At 38.6% G+C, this 21,309-nt stretch overlaps 1 protein-coding gene across 1 annotated transcript; it reads left to right on the forward strand.

Moving 5' to 3' along the window:
• Nucleotides 1-27: 27 nt before the first annotated feature.
• Nucleotides 28-17,226, forward strand: LOC125234250. The gene is made up of 7 exons (XM_048140458.1): nucleotides 28-979; nucleotides 8,670-8,929; nucleotides 9,676-9,792; nucleotides 13,022-13,107; nucleotides 14,394-14,514; nucleotides 14,938-15,116; nucleotides 15,562-17,226. Exons 1-7 carry the CDS (start codon nucleotides 28-30, stop codon nucleotides 15,776-15,778), a joined length of 1,932 nt encoding a protein of 643 aa, XP_047996415.1. The 3' UTR covers nucleotides 15,779-17,226.
• The last annotated feature ends 4,083 nt before the right edge of the window (nucleotides 17,227-21,309 follow it).

Genomic DNA, 21,309 nt, shown 5'->3' on the forward strand with positions numbered 1-21,309 from the left:
AATTTGAGTGCTCTACCGGCCGGTGAAATGTCAGAGACGACTATGGTGAAGGTGAAGACCGAGCGGCCCGATGAGGCGGAGATTAGAGAGCTCGCCGCGAAGATGGTGGAGGCGAACAAGGCGAAGGCTCTAGCGGCGTCTGTGGCGGCGGCTCGGCCTGGCCCGGGCGCGCTGGGCACGGCGCCGCCCGGCGCCGGCGGGCAGCTGGGCATCCTCAACTTCCTCACCCGCAAGACCGGCGCGCCGCCCGACACGCGGCCGCCCGTTGACCCAGAAAAGAAGACCCCGGCGCCGGACGAAGCCAGCTGGAAAGGCCACTTCGGCTGGGACATGCTGGGCAAGTGTCACATCCCCTACATCTACCGGTCCGGGGAGAAATACGTGGCAGTCAGAATGGTAGAAATTAAATTATTAAACAAGTACCTGAATTACCTTCATGCAGATATTTACTCTTGCACCTGTATAAGAAGTTACTACATAACAGAGATAGAAGCGAGGCTTCTAAACGAAATAAACAGCAGGCATTGTGATGGCCAGTTCGGTAGAGACGCCTTTACACAGAAGGACCTGGTGGTTCGGTTATCAGACGCTTATGAATTTTATAACTTCTTAGATGTATGTTACAATAAGTTACTTAGAGGCACAACAAATAGTAAAGATAAGTGCGGGTTCATCAGAATAAACAAAGAGTCAGTGGTACCATACACGGTGAGAGACGGACAGAAGTTTGTGCCCTTGTTTTATTTTGAAGGTGAAACGGACAATCTTAAGTTGAAAGCGGACCAGTTGAAGGGTTGGGACTTGTCATACTTGAAATTCTGTTGTAAAGTGCAGGGCATTCGGAATGAACTGTTTGCTAGTGAGACTTGCTCAGTGATAAGCCTGTCGGACATCAAGAGCTACTTCCCACCCGGGACGGAGTTTGAGGAATACTGGCCAAACAAGGTGGTGGACTCACAGCTTCTGATTTCTGCTAAAGGTCAGTTTCCTATGTATTTTAATTATTATATTAGTAACTCATAACCTATCTTTAGAGTAATTAGTTAAACCAAATTGTTATTCTTGATAACCTTACTTAAGGCATAAAGTTTCAGTAATTATTGAAACTTTACCCTTTAATTTTATAACTTAAGTTCTAAATCATGGCTAAAATTCTTCTGTCTTATAAAGTTGTTAATTGAGGTTTCATGAAAACATTTATAAAAATTAATAAAGGGCCTGGCCGGACTGCCATGGTAAAATCGCCCCTGGCTAAATATGAAATATTGATATGCAGGATTATTCGTATTGTTACTACATGTACTACTACTGAATATTATGCCTCAAACTATTTCCGTTTATGAAAAAAATTAAAAAAAAGAAATTTAGTTTTTTATTTTTTTCTTTAAAACCGCGTATCCGATTAACTTGTTCTTTGGATATTTTATAGATATATTAGGGATACATCAATTAAAAAAAAATTAACTTCCTGACTTTTTGTTAAGTAAATTTTTTTTTAAATTTATGTTTAAAAATTTTTTTTTTTACCACATACGAGTTAGCGACACCTACTATATTTTCATATAATAATCGCGATTTTATACTCTATTACATATATTTTTATCAAAAATATTAGTTTGGATCAACAATGTCAAAATAAGTTATTTATGTATTATTACCCTTTAGTACTTAGTACGTTGCTCCTGGAAAGTGATGTATGAAAATTTTGGCATAATTAATGGAAGATTTTTTTTTTAATTGGGATATGTACATTATAGGCCGAAGTTATTTTTCATCAACCCTCCCCACCCCTCCCCCTCTGCGTCACCCATCTACCCCCCTTAAAGAGCCGAAAATGCGATTTTTCTCGATTTCTGACAAAACCGATTAAGATACAGAAAAAGCGTGTAGAAACGAAGTAATCCTTAATAAATTTACTACAAATCTCTCATAAACACTTTAGTGCTAGCACTTATAGTTTTCGCGCAATCCGTCACGAAAGTTGCTCCTTTCTTCAATTTTCTTTAATGAATGAAAAGTTTTCTCCTTAAATGTTTACGAAATCATCGGTTTGATAGTACTAAAATATTATAAACTCAAGAATTAATTTCAGGGGAAAAAATCACTACCATGGGCGGGACTTGAACTCACGGCCTCTAGATTGATAGATATGATAGATAAATAACGCTAGGGGTACCATTGATTCATATAGTAGAAAGCTGAAAGATTCGCTAACTAGAGATGAGCTTTTGGTGGCTCAGTTGGTAGAGCCCTCGAGTTTCTATTCAGAAGCCGTGAGTTCAAGTCCCATCCATGGTAGTGATTTATCCCCTTAATTTAATTATAGTCATGAGTTTACAATATTTTAGTCGTATCAAACAAATTTCGACGATTTCGTAAGCATTTTGGGAGAACACTTTAATATTCTTTAAAGAAAATTGCAGCAAGGACCAACTTTCGTGACGGATCACGCGAAAACTATAAGAGCTAGCACTAAAGTGTTAATGAGAGATTTGTAGTAAATTTATTAAGGATTATTTCGTTGCTACACGTTTTTTCTGTATCTTCAACGGTTTTGTCAATAATTTAGAAAAACCGCATTTTGGGCTCTTTAAGGGGGGGTAGATGGGTGACGCAGAGGGGGGAGGGGTGGGGAGGGTTGATGAAAAATAACTTCGGCCTATAATGTACATATCCCAATTAAAAAAAAATCTTCCATTAATTATGCCAAAATTTTCATACATCACTTTCCAGGAGCTACGTACTAAGTACTAAAGGGTAATAATACATAAATAACTTATTTTGACATTGTTGATCCAAACTAATATTTTTGATAAAAATATATGTAATAGAGTATAAAATCGCGATTATTATATGAAAATATAGTAGGTGTCGCTAACTCGTATGTGGTAAAAAAAATTATTTAAAACATAAATTAAAAAAAAAAATGTGCTTAACAAAAAGTCAGGAAGTTCATTTTTTTTTAATTGATGTATCCCTAATATATCTATAAAATATCCAAAGAACAAGTCAATCGGATACGCGGTTTTAAAGAAAAAAATAAAAAACAAAATTTCTTTTTTTTAATTTTTTTCATAAACGGAAATAGTTTGAGGCATAATATTCAGTAGTAGTACATGTAGTAATAATACGAATAATCCTGCATATCAATATTTCATATTTAGCCAGGGGCGATTTTACCATGGCAGTCCGGCCAGGCCCTTTATCTTTGTTTAAAATTTGTGTCATTCTCTTCATATTGATATGCATATAATTGCTATTAAGAAACAGGTTCACTCCTATCAGGTCAATATTGTATCTACATTTGCATATTTAATTATGCAGTTCCCCTTAAGTAGTTGAGTTTGCCTTAAACTAGTAAAAAAACTCTTTAACACTCATCATTCTATTCTTTTGAATGATTTAATACAGGTGGTTTAAATTAAAAGCTGCACATATAAAGTATTAAAAAAAACTTTTTGCGTAAACCTGTAGTACAACATTGCCTTTTGGGAGATTTTTTCCTGCTCTGTTGACTGTTGATTTCCCTTTGCGTGCCCTGCAGATAAACTATTAGCTAATGACATGATATTTTGACAACCCTATCAACCCTCGGCAAACTGCTCAAAAACACCTGAACATGCATTTTAAAATGTTGATACTAGATGCAAGGTTAGCCAGGTCCAGACAGAACAAGCTAATTTCTTCACTCTGCAAACATGCTATGTGGACGGGCCTCGGTGGAGGCAGTGCGCGCGTTTTGCTCAGCCGAGCAATCTGCCTCATTGCATTGTGACATGTCTCACTCTATGGACCCAGCTGTTAAAAAAAAATATTTTTAGTTATTTTTGGACACTGTGACAGTAACAAAATATCTGTTAGCAACTCCACATACTGTTTTTATACCTTATGTTAGGTTAGAGACCTTAAAATTTAACATCATTGATGTTATTGATTACAGATTGTCTTGCTCACTAACCTAGTCTTAGGAGTTATCGCTGATGGCCTGTTTTGTTGTCTTTGTACCATAAACAAAAATGTCAAAAAACTTATTGAATGTTAGAAAGGCGGCAAATTAAAAAAAGTAGAAGGGACTTCTTGGCCTCCTGTAGACAATTTAAATTTCGCGCCTTTTTCTTGTAGGGAGTAGGCCAAAGTATAGTAGAAAGAGAAGAGTAAACATCAAAGACTAATTAATACCCCCTTATTCATAAACATACTCTAAAGTTATCAAGGCCATAAAGTTCGTTTGTCCTTTTCTGTCACACCAATATGGAAAGGGACAAACGAACTTTATCGGCATGATAACTTTAGAGTATGTTTATGAATAAGGGGGTTAATGTGTAATTGTAATTGTACTAATTGTGTATTTGAAAATTAAAATTAAATGACCAAAAAGGTCTTCTCTTCAAGTTGATGCCAAAGTAGCTGAATATCATAGGTATAAAATGATCAAAATGTTAGTTATTTTGAGTGTCTATAAAATATAAAACCAACCATGTAACCAACTCTCAATCAAATCAACACATCATACTCGAATCACTCAATACACCATAACGCCATCTATTGAGTTCAAACAGGACTAAAAGTTGACGTTGACGTCCGTCGTCAACAGCGCCATCTACCTCCATCTACAGATATATTTAGCCAATTTTATACGTGAAGAATACAAAATTATTCAAGGTTCATTTAACTTGAGAAGTGTCTCTTTTAGGCACATACAATGATGCATACAGTAATGAATAATAAATAATAATGTGTGGATTCTTATAAGGATACACGTTAGGGCGATAGGTCGTTTTAGAAGAATGACATAGATACACTCCACATTCAGTTCTATCACAGGTTCCATAAAGTTTAAAAACCATGGCAAGGAAAACACTGGAGTGACATTACTAACTGATCCTGAGGCTGTGCTGTGAACCTCTTCCAAAGATCAAAAGTAGTTTTAAAAGGTAGATTAGGTCAACTGATAAGACTGATAAGCATACATCGGGGTTTTGGGAGCGGGAATGAATTCGTGTATTTGTAACTCTGTTTATAGTCATTTGAATTACTGAAATATATATGTATTTAACTATGTAACTGGCTCCAAATGTACCTAGAAATGTTAAAGTTATGTTTATCTTTTATAGTTTTCACCATTTTTGGGCTAGTGTAAATCATTCCCGCTCCCAAAACCCCGATGTATGCTGATAAGGTTATTTGAAAGATAAATCTAAAAAGGCTACCTATTTTAAAATTTCTAGGTTCAAATAGCATCTCAAAGTAAGATGAACTTTCAGTTTCAGTTTGTACACACAGACTACAGACAGAGTCTACACAGCATTCAGCACAGGGGTCACTAATTAGTTTTATTAAGGGTCCGTCTATTCTATGAGGAAACAAAATGTTCGGCTCCGTATCGCCGTCCGCCGTTTGGTGACCCCTGGTATAGTCTAGCATGACTTGCGTTTTCGCGAGTCACTTCATGCTTGCGTCGAGCACGCAAGTCTCGCTATTCTGTCTCCAACATCGAAAGAGTGAGAGATAGATTTTATGCACAAAGTATTGACATCATTGCTAGGCCCCCACGTGTTGTCAGTCCACAAGTAATTACTATCTAGTTACCTCAAGTCTAAACCCACCTTAACAGTTGACCCCAAAATAATTGAGCACAAGGCTAAAAGGAAAAAGAAGGTCACTGCACTTTATTAAGCCTCTGTCGCCTTTTTGCACGGTGTGTGTGAGATTTTTCCAGTTATTAAGGTCAAAACGTTACATAATATCTTGGCTTCGCACCAGATTACATAGTTTGATATTTAGCATTAGTATTATGCGGTTAAGAATCCATTTGTTAGGCAGCGTTCCCACTTAAGCGTCGCGTGTCTCGGGGCGCGCAACGGACGTCTACGCCACGCCGCCTGAATGTAATTCAAAAAACGTCTCCTCAGTACATTTTGTATAGGAAGGACGTAAGACGCGCCCCCAGGTGGCGCGGCGCGTGCCACGCCGCCGCCACCACGTTTTTTGAATTGCATTCAGGCGGCGTGGCGCGGACGTCCGTTCCCCACAGGACATGCGTCTCTTAGATGTGGCCGGTCCCTTAGATGTGGCCGGTCCCTTACGCTACGAGGAAACTTGGAAAAAAATACGCGCGTTAAACAAGTATTAAAATCCCATACGACTGCGACAATTGAATTTCCAGTGGACCTATTTACTATTTAGTCTGTATCGAGACAGAATTATATGTATACTCATTGTTGTTCACATTGATGGCTTCAAATATATAATGTGGAATAGGGCTTTGACCTTCGCTTAAAAGCCTGGCTGCGTAGTCATGCCAAGAGGCCAATCTTTCAGGCTCCGCAGCGTATCGTAGTTTCTCGTCTTAGTCGCACTAATACGTAAGATAAGTGAGACAACCGTGATAAGCTTCGGCGTGAACGATTGGCCTCTTGTCTACGCGCATTGCCAGCGGATCGCTGCAGCTCTGCATTTCGGCTGCTTGCAAAGCAGCTTAGCAATAATTTCTGCTCCGATACTAATAGCGATGCATAGCGACTTACATTAATCGTATCTAGATAGTATGACGTCTGACTTGAGGAACTTGCTTTTATTGTATTAACGACAGGTACTCATACATACATACAATCACGCCTGTATCCCATAAAGGGGTAGGCAGAACACATGAAACTACTAAAGCTTCAGTGCCACCACAGAATATATAATAGTACAAGTACAGAAGGCTCACTCCTTTGATGTTCACAAAATACCGCCAGTCTAAATTCTTACCTACATTAATAAAAGGTTCGCACGCGAGCAGCCGACATTGAATTCTATTGCACCGCGCGAAGGTCGTCACCACTGAATGGGCCGCGAACTCGCGGCCACCGACATGTACTTGTAGCGCGGCGATAGAATCACGGAGTGAGCCGCCCCTGGTGCCACTCTTGGCAAATAAGGGGTTGAAAGAAAACGAAACTGTGACATATATTGCAGTGACAGGTTGCCACCACGAGTACTCATGGCTATAATGAAGAAAAACGCCTTACGGCTGAAACTGCTGAAAGGGAGATAGCTATATGTTAGAATTGGATAGTAACATGGATGTTACCAATATTAGTACGAGTATTTCCCCTTCTTTTAAACCAGTTGCGTCCCTTTTCATATTTGCGCGAATGTCCTTACTTAGTATTCTCGTAAAGAGGTCATGGACCAGTCCGCTTCAACTAGACGGATTATTATGGTTTCTATTAGTTATGACGGCTTGTAATCGTTTACTGGCCCTTTTTACCTGGATTTTACCGATGAGACAATTTATAAATGTTCTAGTATTATTACACGTTGACAAGTATAGGGTGTAACACTTTAAGTTCTCACGCTTTGTCGCGCTCGACCTGTATGTGACTTTAAATATAAGTATAGGGTGGCCCCCAATATTCATATGTAGGCAATAGTTCATAGTCAAATAATTGTATCTAGTTGTATCTTTAATATTTTATGTTTTAGAAAGAGATGTATTATTAGTTGCATGAGCTTGAAGTGACTTATTTATAGCCGTATAGTCATTGATTGTAGAAAAAGTGTAAGGTTTATAAAACACTACGTCGTTATATTTTAGGATTATATCCAATGTGGCTTCACAAGCCATATATCCACACACGGATTTAGGCGTAGAGGGTTACTTACGGGGACCGTTCATCGTAAAACGGGCGCCGGACCATGTGTTGTGTTGTGAGCCTAGGAGAAAATCCAGTCCTACATACTACACCATCTATATTTGAAATCAAATATCAGAAGCACGATTTTTTTCTTACGCTTTATAACTCTTTTACTGTTCATTTATTTATTTAAACCTATGTAATATACTTAGTACGTGGTATATTCATGCGTGCATGTAAATACCCGTAAGTTATGTAATTATACAGGTTGAAATGAGACGCTAATGATAGATATAATATATTATAATATTAATTCATTTTGTTAATTATTATTATTCATGCAAGGTCTGGTGTCATGTACTGAAAGTACACTTTTGATCGTCTCAAGGCCAAGTTGACTCTTGCCGAAAAAAACTTCCGCAATCTTGTAACTATAAATAACTTATTCTTAGCATTATATATTGCAAAAGATTCACCAGCAGTCAATTAAATGTTTCGGTTAGCACTCTCAATATATTGATATCAATCAATTAATGGCATCAATTCGTCAATCAAATTAAATTATTTACTTCCTTTTATTATTTATTTATTTCCGGTGAAACAGTTTTAACGTAATTTGACAGAGAGGCAGGTAACGGAATTTAATTTTCCGGCAGTCTCAGATCTGGCAAATATGCCGTTAGCGCTCCATTTACAAAAACCACGCGTTACACTCACGCTACACATGATACACATCGTACTATAAAATTAGCACTAGTAGCCTCTTACAAACGAATCGTCGTCCTTTCGCCAGATACTTAAAAGCTTTATTGGAAATGTGATAAAATAGGATATTCCCCGCAAACGCCTATGCGATCTTACGGTGCTGTTACACGGGAAATACGATTGCCAGCCATTCACATACCATTGCCGCGTTTGTTCAATACGCACCAACTAACTATGGAGCAAACGCGGCAATGGTATGTGAATTGCTGACAATTGTGTTGCCCGTGTAACAGCACCTTTACACGTCACTTATATCCGTTACATTTACCCTTGTTGTTCCAGGTTCAATAGGAGGTGGTGGCCAATGGACGCGAGCACCTCCCGCGCCGCCGCCAGGCGTGGTGGCGCAGGGCGCCGGCGTCGGCCTCTCGGGCGCCTCCACCCGAGGCCGGCGGCCGAACGCGCAGCGCCACGCCCCCTCGTCCATGCAGATGCCGCACGCGGGCATATCCGCGGCGGCCGTGCAGGCGCTGGCCAGTGGCTGGAGCCTGCCCGGGACGCTCACGCAGGCTCAGACGCAGCAGGTGCTGAGGCTGGCTCAGGTAAGATAGACAGTAAACCACAGAACTAGATTTAGATAGAAGAAACAAGTTCATCTATTTGTATGGCGGCCGAGCGTGTCAGATTTTGTACTGAAGTTGTTACTTGCCTGTGTTTTTAAATATGTCTCAGGCCTCTAAGTGTTCATAATTTCTGTGTTGTTGTAATTAAATATCACGTAACGAGGCATTTTTAATGTTTTTGTTGACTTCAACTTACAAAATCTGACGCACGAAAGCTGCAAGCTGTGATTAAAGACGGACAACTCAGTGGATTTCACTGAGTTCATTTGACACGCTAAGTAGATACGTTTGCTTGATCTATGGTATATATGACATCTGTGCCGTAAACTCTTATTCATGTAGAATACGTGGGTATATCCGCTGACTTATGACACTATTGAGCATAGAGCTCGAATATATTAGCGCCCAGTGGTCTATATGTCCCGCTGCCGGCTAAACTAGCTATCGAATCTGTAATATTCAGGCACATCATCTAAGTAAAGACGACCTACTTAGTCTAACATGATGTACTCGTACGTTTGTTCGAAGATGAACAATTACTTTAATAAACAATCTTTTATCTTGTCAGACGACGTTGATCAATATTTACGCGTCATTTAGGAAAATTTATCAAAAAATTCATTGAACGGACACATGAGCAGTTTCATGTATTTTATCTTCCTCTTTTAGGAAAACAGTCATGAGCGTATATAGGTATCGTAAATGAATAATTGTCTTGTCTGCAGGCGCAAGTTGCCGCTCAAGCGCAAGCAGCGGCAGCGCGTTACAGCAACGCGGCGATCGCTGCGGCCGCGGCCGCCATGCCGCAGCACCGCACACAGCAGCACCAACGAAATGTTCAGGTGAGAATATATTCCTGTCTCTTCTATTGCCGTAAGTGGAAGCGAGAGGTATCGCGGCTTCTCTCAAGCATGGTCTTTCCGATACGGGTTACCCTGTCTGACCTGTCTCTTTCTCAGTTCTCTTGCAATGAGTATAGGAGCGCGAGATTGGATCGCGGCGTCTCGAATGAATGGTCTTGCGCTGACACGTAATGTGGTGGAGGAGTTGGCGCTTTGCTTCTGACGTTCTAAAGTCAAAATTCGTACATTTAGCTTTCCTAAACGGCTTCGGAAGAATTTTATTGTAGTTGCGTTACTTATGTTATGATCAAGAAGTTAGTTTTCACTTCTGGCGTTCTAAAGTGAACATTCGTCCAGTTCTTCCTAACCGTTTGCAGATTTTTTTTTCTCGCGACAGTAGCGGTGAAAGAATGGTTTTAGATGGACTATATTGCAATAAGAAATAAGTAAACGCTACATATATACATTGCTGACGCGTGTTAAACAAGACTTTAGAACCTTGAAAAGGCTATTTGAAATTTGATCACAATCTTTTCACTGTAAACGTGTACTTTCAAGATCGTCACTGCTACACCCTTTTGGATTACGAAATAGCACCTTAACACTTTCGCTACCAAGAACCCGACTGTCGGGTACACCGCTCGTAGAAGCGTAGCCGATTACATGGGTTTCCCCGTATGTAGCGAAAATGTCGTAGCGCCGCGTAGAGCCCGGTTTCGAAAGTGTTAAATGTCAATGTTTGATGATCATATTGCGGTTTGTAATTCCTAGAATTCACGTCACTTAATGACGAATAGATAGTTTTCCAGTGACGTTCGTGTGAATGAACGAGGAAAACAATCAGTTATTTTGTAAACCAATTACTTAAGTTAAACAATACAATCCATGAAGGTTAAAAAATCTAATTGTAAATAATGTCTTTGCTTTGTTAAAATTGTTTAAAATGAATAGGTAAACCGACGGTCTTATCGCTATAATGCGATCTCTTGTAGACGCAGTATATTACATAATAGGTTATATAATTATTTAAATTGTTTTTAATGTTAAAATATCTGGGAAGATTATTTTACGAGTTACATAACGCTGTCGCAATCCGTGTAGTAATGTCATAAGTTGCGATATTTTCTTTTATCTATGTCGTAACTTGTAATAGAGTTCAGGAACCGGAAATGGTAACCGAAAAACGTCTATTTTCGTAACAACTCGCGGTTACGTTGCGTTTCATCCACTATGTTTTTTTAGGCAGTTACTAAAACAGGAAGGACTAATGTGTAATTAAGGGATATTGTCCATTTTCACGTCATGGATACGAAAATGGGGTTAGCAACGTTCTCTGTGAAGAGAATAAAACTTCAATTCTGGAGTTTTAAGCAGGGATCGGAACCGGTTTCAAAATATCGGTTAATATTGTTCGTAAACAGTTCAAATTTCTGTTCTGTCATTAACCGGTAATCTACAATAACGTTTTGACAGAGAACAAATCAATTTCGGTTACCTGTATTCAAGATGAACAGAATTTAATATTTCGTTCCGTGAAGTTTATTGAACGGGTTAATAAAATGACACGCTGTGTCAAGTTTGACAATAAATTTATTTACATATCTATAACAGCCTCTTCAACCAGCAATACACTGATATTGCACCTTTTTATTGTGAAGTTATAAATCGGTATGTCAGACATTGACTTAAATGAGGAGGCACACTGACATTTTATCCCACATTGAGTAATTATTAACATAATTACTAAAAGTTATCCCACCAGGCGGCGCCTGTGCAAGTGTCTAGCCATGTCACTGTCATTCATATGTGAGAGAGAGAAAACAAATATCATCTTCTCTCTCTCACGTATGAAATTCTTCATCTGTGCAATGGAAGGACGGGACGGCGCCATCTGTCATAACTTTTGAGTGTGCCTCCTCATTAAATGCAATAATTGATACCTTTAGCCAGAGACTTCGGTAGAAAGAGGTTATATTCATTTATTACATTTTAACTCGAAATTATGAAAAAAAAATCATATTTTATTGTACAAGAAAAGAAAATAAACACCGTGCGCCTGAATAACCCGAAAGATTTTAACCACATGCATTTTGGATGTAAAAACAAAAAATATTCTATGACTTTTTTATTTTTTTTTTTGTGTTTTTTTACTCTTTTTGAATGTATTTTCGCATAAAAAAGTAAATGTTAATTTTTTTGAAATGTTTTACTTGTCACATAATCTGCTTAAAACTACTAGGAATCACATTACACAGTGTAACAACATTAAATTTTAAAATCTAAATTATAAAATGCAAACATGGAAAAAGCTTGCCCACTACGAGGATCGAACCCGGTACCTCCATATTCCTAGTCCATGTCCCAGACCGCTAGACTACGGAGAGAGATTACTGACCGGACCAAATTATTGAACCGTATCGGAGTGCATTTACCTACATCGAAAGATACGCCTTATATACATGACTATAAGGTCCATTTCAAAGATACTTTTAACATAATAGTTTGTAGCTTGACGTCATAAAATTGTCATTCGCACCAAAGTTTCGCTGCCTGCAAATGAGAAAAGAGTCGTTGTATCTCTGACGTTGACATCTCTGACGTAGAAACCGGTTAATTTCGTTCAACAGAAACAGATCTGCTGAAGAACAGTTCTCTCATATTAACCGGTTAAAAACCGGTAACCGAAAACAAGAACACTATTTTTTCGGTTTGACGTCTAGAGCCAAAACCGGTTTGGTTGAAAATACCGGTATCCGATCCCTGGTTTTAAGAAATAAGTGGTTTTGGGCTCTCCCAGATAGAAGATTTGTAACGAAAGGGTTGAACGTTTGTTCAATTAAAATACATAGAATCAGAGTAAAGCACCTATTCATTGACACTGGATCGTTCGGTACTAAAGATAAAGAAGAAATAACGTTATCAATGGATAATTTGACAGCGTGCCATTGAATAGATAGGTTTACCCTTGTCAATGTTTCTTAAATGTCGTTCTCAGAATTTCATCATTAATCACACATTATTTGTTTTATATTTTTTATTTTTGCATGGTAAAAACAATGTCTAATTTAAATGTCACTTTATAAAAAGTATATATATTTATAAATTATAAACATTATATTTCTTTTCAATGTCAAGTAAAAACAGTGAAAAAAAAATGTTTGCAATCTCTACTTGAGAGTAAATTTTCGTAGTCGGTTGAAAATATGTTTGTTTTTATGATTTATTCCAGTTTCCGAACAGTGCAATTACAATGGCGATGGGACAGCAACCGCCGCCGCCTCTCGTGAGGAGCACGGCCAACACCTCTACTATGAAGTGAGCATTCTATACATTTTTGTAGCTACTCTAGGGACCGCCTGTGAGAAAGCATGACGGTTGCGTTCTCTCTCACTCACTTGGGGTTAAAACAAATTTATGGAACACTTATGTCTTTTTTCGATCGAGGTCATTTTTACCAACAACCAAGCCAAGTGATACTTTTAAATAAGTCTTTGATTTTTTTTACATGATTTTCATATCCATCGCCATGTCCGCACCAGGAATGTTTTAGCGCACTGCGCAAGTTATGCAGAGATAGTACGCAATCGTCATATTTTTTTCTATAATTTTATCTCAATACAGCAATGAAAGCTCATGGCATCATTGCATCATACCTACTTGATATTATATCACTTGTTTATATTATGAGATATAGTCAAAACCTCATTTATAAACAATAGTGTTTTCATTTGAATATCAGATAGTTTAGATACTTCAGATCTTGATCTAGACCACAGGCCGTTCTTAAACACTAACCACTCGCCATTGTCTTGACACTGAAACGTCTGCAATAGACGAGGTTATATATTTTGTGTTTTTTTTTTGTATTTATTGCACGATCTTTTCTAATGTCATTTGGCAGGGTTATCTGAATGTCAGAACATGTCTAGAGGTCATATCCAAAATTACCGAATCATATTAGACGGTTAAATATTAATACTGTGTTTTCAAATAGATCAATGTCATTATTTATTTCATTGCTTGCTACTATACATTATCTGTAAAATAACAACTTTAATTTTCTTTCGTCGTTTATTTAAGAGCCATCTCACACTAGCGAGTTGAAAGAGAGATTAGAATGGTATGCGCTAGTGGGACAGGGCCCTTATGTTGGATTGTGATAACTTTGGTATGTGTTGCCGCTAAAATACAGAACTATAATATATAGAATATTCTGTAAATGATGGAATCGATAGTCAAAGTTCTTATAACGAACTAAACTAACCAAATGACATAAACAGCTATAAATAGAGACTAACTTACTCATGTGTAATTTTAGATTTGAATGAGCGAGAAAATCAGACATACATACATACATACAATCACGCCTGTATCCCATAAAGGGGTAGGCAGAGCACATGAAACTACTAAATTCTCAGTGCCACTCTTGGCAATTAAGGGGTTGAAAGAAAACGAAAATTGTGACATCATCATGAAAATCATGTTTATAAAAATATATTTGAAGTTATCCTAATCCATCAAACACCTCCATAATATGCAATAACAGCACAAATATTATTTCAAAACAGTCTATCAGATTATTAATAAAGTTTAATTTGCAGTGTACCCCCGCAAGTGACCGGATCGATGAATGGCCACTCAACCTCTCACGCCGTGGACAACCGCAAGCGGCTTACGCCGATAACAGAAATCACTGCTACTGGCAGCCATACGCCGTATAAGGTAAGGCGTTCTGTACACTCAATCGAACTAAGCCCTCACGCACACTTCGCGCCATGGCAAATATATGCAGAATTATTTTGAACAGCTGACCGAGGGCCGCCATTTTGCCGAGAAAATTTCCTCGGGCGAGGCAATAGTGCGCGCGAGGCATTGCGTCGCGAGGCGTGTGCTTAATGTGGACCCCGCTATTTAAATACGACTTGCACAGTCTGTGCTACGAATATCGCTGTCAAGTGGCAACTGACAATTTTTTTACATTCACGGCATTTGAAGCTCCAATTTTATAAAATTCTAGTTTTGATGGCATGAGTAGAAAGTTATATACGTTATGTGCTAAACACAATGTGCTCAATCGACCAAAAAAAATCTGTAAGTTGATTATCAGCAAAGCAACAAATATTAACAATGTATTACGTTCTGCAGGTTCAAAAAGCGCTGGTGGAGAACACAATGGTGCCCTGCATCAACGCCAAGCCGTTCCAGTACACGGAGCTGCTCATGACGCTGCCGGACCTGGCCAGCCACTTCTTCCCGCGCGTGCAGCTCGCCACCTGCCGCGCCATGCTCGACGCGCTCGGCCTCACTCTGTACCGGCCTAACTCGTGAGTATTATTTAGTACTCCTAAAGACTAAAGTAAGCCTCCTGTATCAAAATACCGGTCTCACTCTTTACGGGTTCTACTAGTAAGCCTTTTGTACTCTAATATAATTATCTCCTAATTTTTGTATCAGATTTTATTTAGTTCCATCAGTTACATTGTCTGTAATCCAATTTTTCAAGTTAAATTTTACTCATTTTTTTTCTCGATTTCCAATGAAATTGTAAATGATTACATACATATACATTGATAACTGATAATGTTGACGGGAGCCGGTCATAGGAATTCTATAACAATACAACTTGTGATCGGGATTCGACTGCAGAAAGAAAAGTATAGTCAGCGACACAATCTTAGATCAATAACATTTGAAAGTCATCTCATGAATTAAACCGTAGTGACAATTTGACGTGATTTTCCTCAACTCACACCTCCCTTGTATTTCCAGAACGCAACTGCAAGTGCTCCGCAACTCGGGCAAGTGCAAGTCGGCGGCGGCGGGCGAGAACGGCATGGCGCTGGTGCAGATCCGCGACGTCATGCAGCACATGCCGCAGTTCAAGTACATGCTGCGCTCCGGCCTCGCCGCCGACGAGCCCGCGCACGCGCCGCGCCCCGCGCACGCGCCGCCCGCTCCGCACGCCAAGCGCGCCCGCGCCAACTAGGCCACTCCACGCAGTCACTCTTCCTCCTGAACACCAAACCGTATCACGGACTAATCGATATCACGGAGCGCGAGACCGTCTTACCTATGGTTGGCTAGGACCCGATTGTTTCACATCTATATCATTGTGAAGCCCGAGAGAGCGCGCGAGCGACGACTAAACCATATCCTGAAGATCTATGTATAGATCCGCAAACAGCAACCGCAACACAGACTAATCGGTACTCCATAGAACCACAGAGCGCGAGACCGGCATACCTATAATTGGCTAAGGTCCGATTGTTTGACATCGATATCACTCTGCCGCCTGCCAGCGACGTCAAGTGCGCCCGCGCCGACTAGACCCTATTCTGAACACTATACAGCACAAGATCGTCACTCTTCTGGTTGGCTTCGTCCTGAGAACCGCAGAGTGAGGCTAGGACCGACCACTTCACAGACTGACATCGCTCGGCATAAATCTATGAATGTTCTCATACAGGACTACAGAGCGCGAGACCGTCATATCTATGGTTGGATTAATCCTGAAGAACACAGAATGTGATTGATAACCGATCCGCATCACAGACTTATCGATACAACTTACCATATACCATACGCGAGACCGCCCTAATATCGATATCGATCAGCAGAGACCTGTTTGACAGATGATTTGGCGGAACTGACCCTGAGAGGCCCTAAGTGCAATGGAACAGTCTTTTGACGTATTTGTTTAGCTGAGTTGTAGAGTTCTACCAGCTCTAGAAATAAGCAAATTTAGTGAAGCCATGAACAAAGTTAATTTATCAATTTACAAGAGTGAAATGGGCCTCTATTGACATTAATGACTGTATCATGTGAAATACAAGTTACATCATCATGGTTAATGCACACTAAAATCCCGAAGTTCGCCAAACCCAATGACAGTAAAGTGCTCAAATATATTGACATAAAAATAAATTGAAATACACAATGAAAAAAAAACTTTGGGACTAAAAGAGACATGCATTGGTTTCTCCATCAGAAAACGTTAATGAGGGAGTGTTTTAGTGCTAATAGCAATAAATTTTATCAAATAAACTATGCTTAGCTCTAAGCAAGTGCCTAGTGTTGAAAGGAACAAACTCGTGAGTGTATATTGAGATAGGTTTGCCATTTTGCATTAATATTATGGATTAGACAAGTGATGGGGCTTCCTATGTGTTTGTGGGAACTTTTTTATGGAAAGAGTGGAATGTACACGGGTCTCAAGTACGCCATATAAGTGCTACATTTGTACCACATTGGTAAATTTGGGCGAATGGATTAGGTAAATTAGATTTTGAAATTTATTTGTAACTTTTGAATATAAAGGATCCAAAGTATAGATATCACTTTATATATGGCGTATGGACGAATGTTTTACCCTTATTATCATCAGTGATTTAAAGATATACTTATATCAATATATCATTAGACATTGTCAATTTTCAATAAGTTGTACAAATTGTATCATACTCTTCTTATTGTAAATCAGATCTTATAGCATCTGCAATGATACTATTTAATAGAAGACTGAAATTTATTTTTACTTATTTCATACGGAAACTGTAGATTGTATCGAGTTTTGTTTTGTACGCGAGTTTATTTCGAGTTCTAACGGTTCTTGTAAATATTTAGTTTGGAACTGCAAATACGCAGAATTGTTGTATCGGGCAATATGTGTTTAGTTAAATGAAAATTTAAAATCTCTAGAATACTGTTCGTTAAATAGAGCATATTAATATATTTATTGTGTAATGTATTTCTAGGTTTTAACTCAATGCTTGGGCATCACAAGTAGGTTTAAACGAATTTACTCACAAAACTATGAACAAAAGTAATAAAAATGTTCATCTTTTTTAGGCTTAACTCCACAAACTAGACAGATTAGGAACATGATAAAGCAATAATTGCAGTAGAAAATCATTATTCTGCAAATATTTTTATCAGTTTCAACTTTTTAATCAGGTGTGATCTCAAAATTACATTGTTAATTTGAACTTAATATAATATGCAAACAATAAAAGTATGTGGTGTTCCAAAACAGCATTTACATTTCATTCTTGATGAGTTAAGGTGAAATAGTAGGAGAATAGAAAACTTTAGCTGAACTGCCAATTTTATATGAATATACTTGTAGTGCAATTAGCTTAGCTTTTGGATTTAAAATATGTGAAATATTAATTAATTGAAATACGGTTGTACTCACGTTATTATATCGCTATTGCTGCGACATGTTTCGGGCCAATTCGGAGGCCCCTCTTCAGGCGTATAGGAGTTCACGCGACGGCTAGACTCCGCAAACTGAACGCGCCGCTCGCCGCTCCGCCCGCTGCGCGCGCGCTGATAGGACGGGGGAGGGGGGCGCAGAGCAGTCTGCTGCTGTAGTTGTTGTGTAGAGTTCTGGTAGCGCGGCTGTGTCGACCGATGGAGGTAAGCACACTGCACTCACTGTGTCCACACGATTGTCAACACAGTGAGTGCAGTGTGCTTACCTCCATCGGTCAACACAGTGAGTGCAGTGTGCTTACCTCCATCGGTCGACACAGCCGCGCTACCAGAACTCTACACAACAACTACAGCAGCAGACTGCTCTGCGCCCCCCTTCCCCGTCCTATCAGCGCGCGCGCAGCGGGCGGAGCGGCGAGCGGCGCGTTCAGTTTGCGGAGTCTAGCCGTCGCGTGAACTCCTATACGCCTGAAGAGGGGCCTCCGAATTGGCCCGAAACATGTCGCAGCAATAGCGATATAATAACGTGAGTACAACCGTATTTCAATTAATTATTTGAATATGTCTCACGGAACTTTAACGTGTATAATGTGAAATATTAATCATTTAACCGCTGTGCTGTAGTCTGATAAATAAGACAAATCTTCGTATAACTTCGTATTACCGGCGGCGATACGAGCACGGCTCGGTAAAAAATTCAAAGCGGTTAAAAGGTTAAAAATTGGTCTAATACATAAACTGTATATTGACAAAAGCAATACTGCAATCTTGCATGTTTATCACCAATCAATATACGATTTTAAAACGTCGATTGCGCTTTTGACTAGCCATTTGAGCAATGAATTAGTTTTAACGTACCATAGGGGAATATCCAACGTTGGTTCCTATAGGCTAACAATGTAGATATTACACCCTTAAAAGTTTCTATTCACAACTTAATTTATATGACTGTTAGTATTTCTAGATTATAATAGGTAGATGGGCATCTAGTATAGTTCTAGATTGCTTCACATGAAAGCCGAGGAAATGCATAAGCCCTGATACAAATTCAACATTACTATGTTTTTGATGTACATCTTTGGGCTTTTGCAAGTTTTAAAGCAATTTTTCTGGCATGCCATACATGTTACAGGATACTCCATCTAATAATCAAGAATAATGGAAATGGGTCATTTCCGATTGTAAATTGACTAGAGTGACCTATTCCCAGTATTTTTGAGTATACATAAAATTAGTGAAATGTTATTGGCTGCTCAGTCAGGCGCTTGTTTCACCTTTGTAACAATTGACAATTAAAATTCAATAGTAGTTAAACAAATTGACGTTTTTTTTTTTAGTATGTACCTCTTTTACTTTTAGGTATTCACATATATTTTGTGAGATTTCTGTCATTTGTTATAATGGTAAAGTAAGCTGACATCCCTGCTATATACAGGCACTTATTGTCTACTACTAATTGTCTCCTTACTAATATTAAAGCAATAACATTATGGAAGATAGTCCTCGGTTATACCAGGCTGTATTGTATCTTAATACCTGTTATGTACAATGTAGATTAAACAATTCAATTATTCCGGATAATGTATACCATGGTTTAATTTAAGAATTATCTCACTCTGTATATACAGAAAGGTGAAGTTGATTATAATTATATGTTGTTCGTATTGTACAGAGGGTATATAAAATGTATATAATGATTTTCACACTGCCACTTTTTAAACCCAGTATAAAAACCTATAATAATGTAGTACTAATTATTTAAATATACTTTTAATACATGCTATGTGTGCTTTTAGAGGCTAGCAAGCTGTCTTAAATACATTTTTAAAGTAACATTTACACTCCTCCATGCTACATTAGTAATGTATTTAGCTGAGCCTAAATTCGCCACACAGTATTCTGACTAGTGTAAATGGTGCTCAAAGTCACATAATTTTTTTATTGCCAAAGTCAAAATTATATGTGCCTTGTCGCTGTGCAGAGTAATAATGCTTCGCCTTTAAAATAATGATAATAACCTCAACAATTTTTCGCCTTGTAATTGTTTGATTTTGAAAATGGTCGAATTTGATTATTTTCAATCGAGAAAAAAGTTTAATTTTGTTAAATTCGCAATCAAATCCATTCTATTTCCTTCATTATAGTTTTTTTTAATACTTCTGGCCCTCAAAGAATAATAACTGAGGTGACTAACCTATCTGTTACAAACTGCTTTAGCATAATAGTCTTAACTCGTCATAAGCAAATAAACAGTATTCAATATGTGACCATGTACATAATAGCTGATAAATCTATTTTTTATTAGTAAGGAGTAATTATATTTTGGAATAGAGCTGTGTAAATCTGAGCCGATTTATTTATGATAGCCTAAGTCTATTTGATATGTTATATCCTCGAGTAGCAACCCTAGGCGCCAAACAACACAATTTCTACTATAAAATCTCGATAAACACCAATTTCAACATTTTCAACATGGATATATAAGGTCCTAATTTATTAGTTGCAGATATTTTAACACATGATACTTTACATTAAAATAATTAACTTTTTGATTTCATTTTCCTAGCAAAAAATTAATTATAATTTCGTCTAAAAAAAAATCATCATGTCCATTATCACATGTCACAATAACACTGTCTGTCATGTCAACAATTGTTTGTTGTAAATGTCGTAAAGGTTCGGCGGGAAAACTGCACATGTCATTGAAGTGGCCAGTTGCAGTTAAGTGGTACGTAAAAGAGGTACTGTGAAAGGTGGTAAAAGGGTGATGTTGTTCCCTTTACCGAGCGCAGACTAATTGGGTTGAGGTTCCCAATAAGTCGACACTCTTATAAGATGGTGAGGGTTCAGGCCTGGCTTAACAGAACAACAACAACGATTCCAATTGGATTTATTTAGACAACACAAGAGTTACACGCAGGTTTACACAAATAGTCTTATACAATGTAGTCTAGTAACACTAAGTAACACGAATGCCGTGAGTGGTATATCTAGCACTGTACACTGTTGCTTTCACTGAACTTCACTTTGACTATGGACGCGACGGTAGCGGGTGTACCGAAAAGAGGTGACGTAACGAGACGTACTCCGAACCGGGCTCACGCCTTGCTAGTAGAAGACTTTCCGTGTGTGATCGGAATTGCGACCTTACGCCAAACGCAGGGGTTTACGCAATGTGTGATCGGAACGGGCTTTCTCCGTACTTAGCAAGGAGCTATCTTAGGCCTAGAGTAAGGTCCTAGTTAGGAGCAGACTGGGATGTCAACTGACTTGGGATGTGTCCCGGCGGGCTTTTATACCACC

The sequence above is a fragment of the Leguminivora glycinivorella genome, chromosome 15, assembly GCF_023078275.1.
Source record: "Leguminivora glycinivorella isolate SPB_JAAS2020 chromosome 15, LegGlyc_1.1, whole genome shotgun sequence".
Taxonomy (NCBI): domain Eukaryota; kingdom Metazoa; phylum Arthropoda; class Insecta; order Lepidoptera; family Tortricidae; genus Leguminivora; species Leguminivora glycinivorella.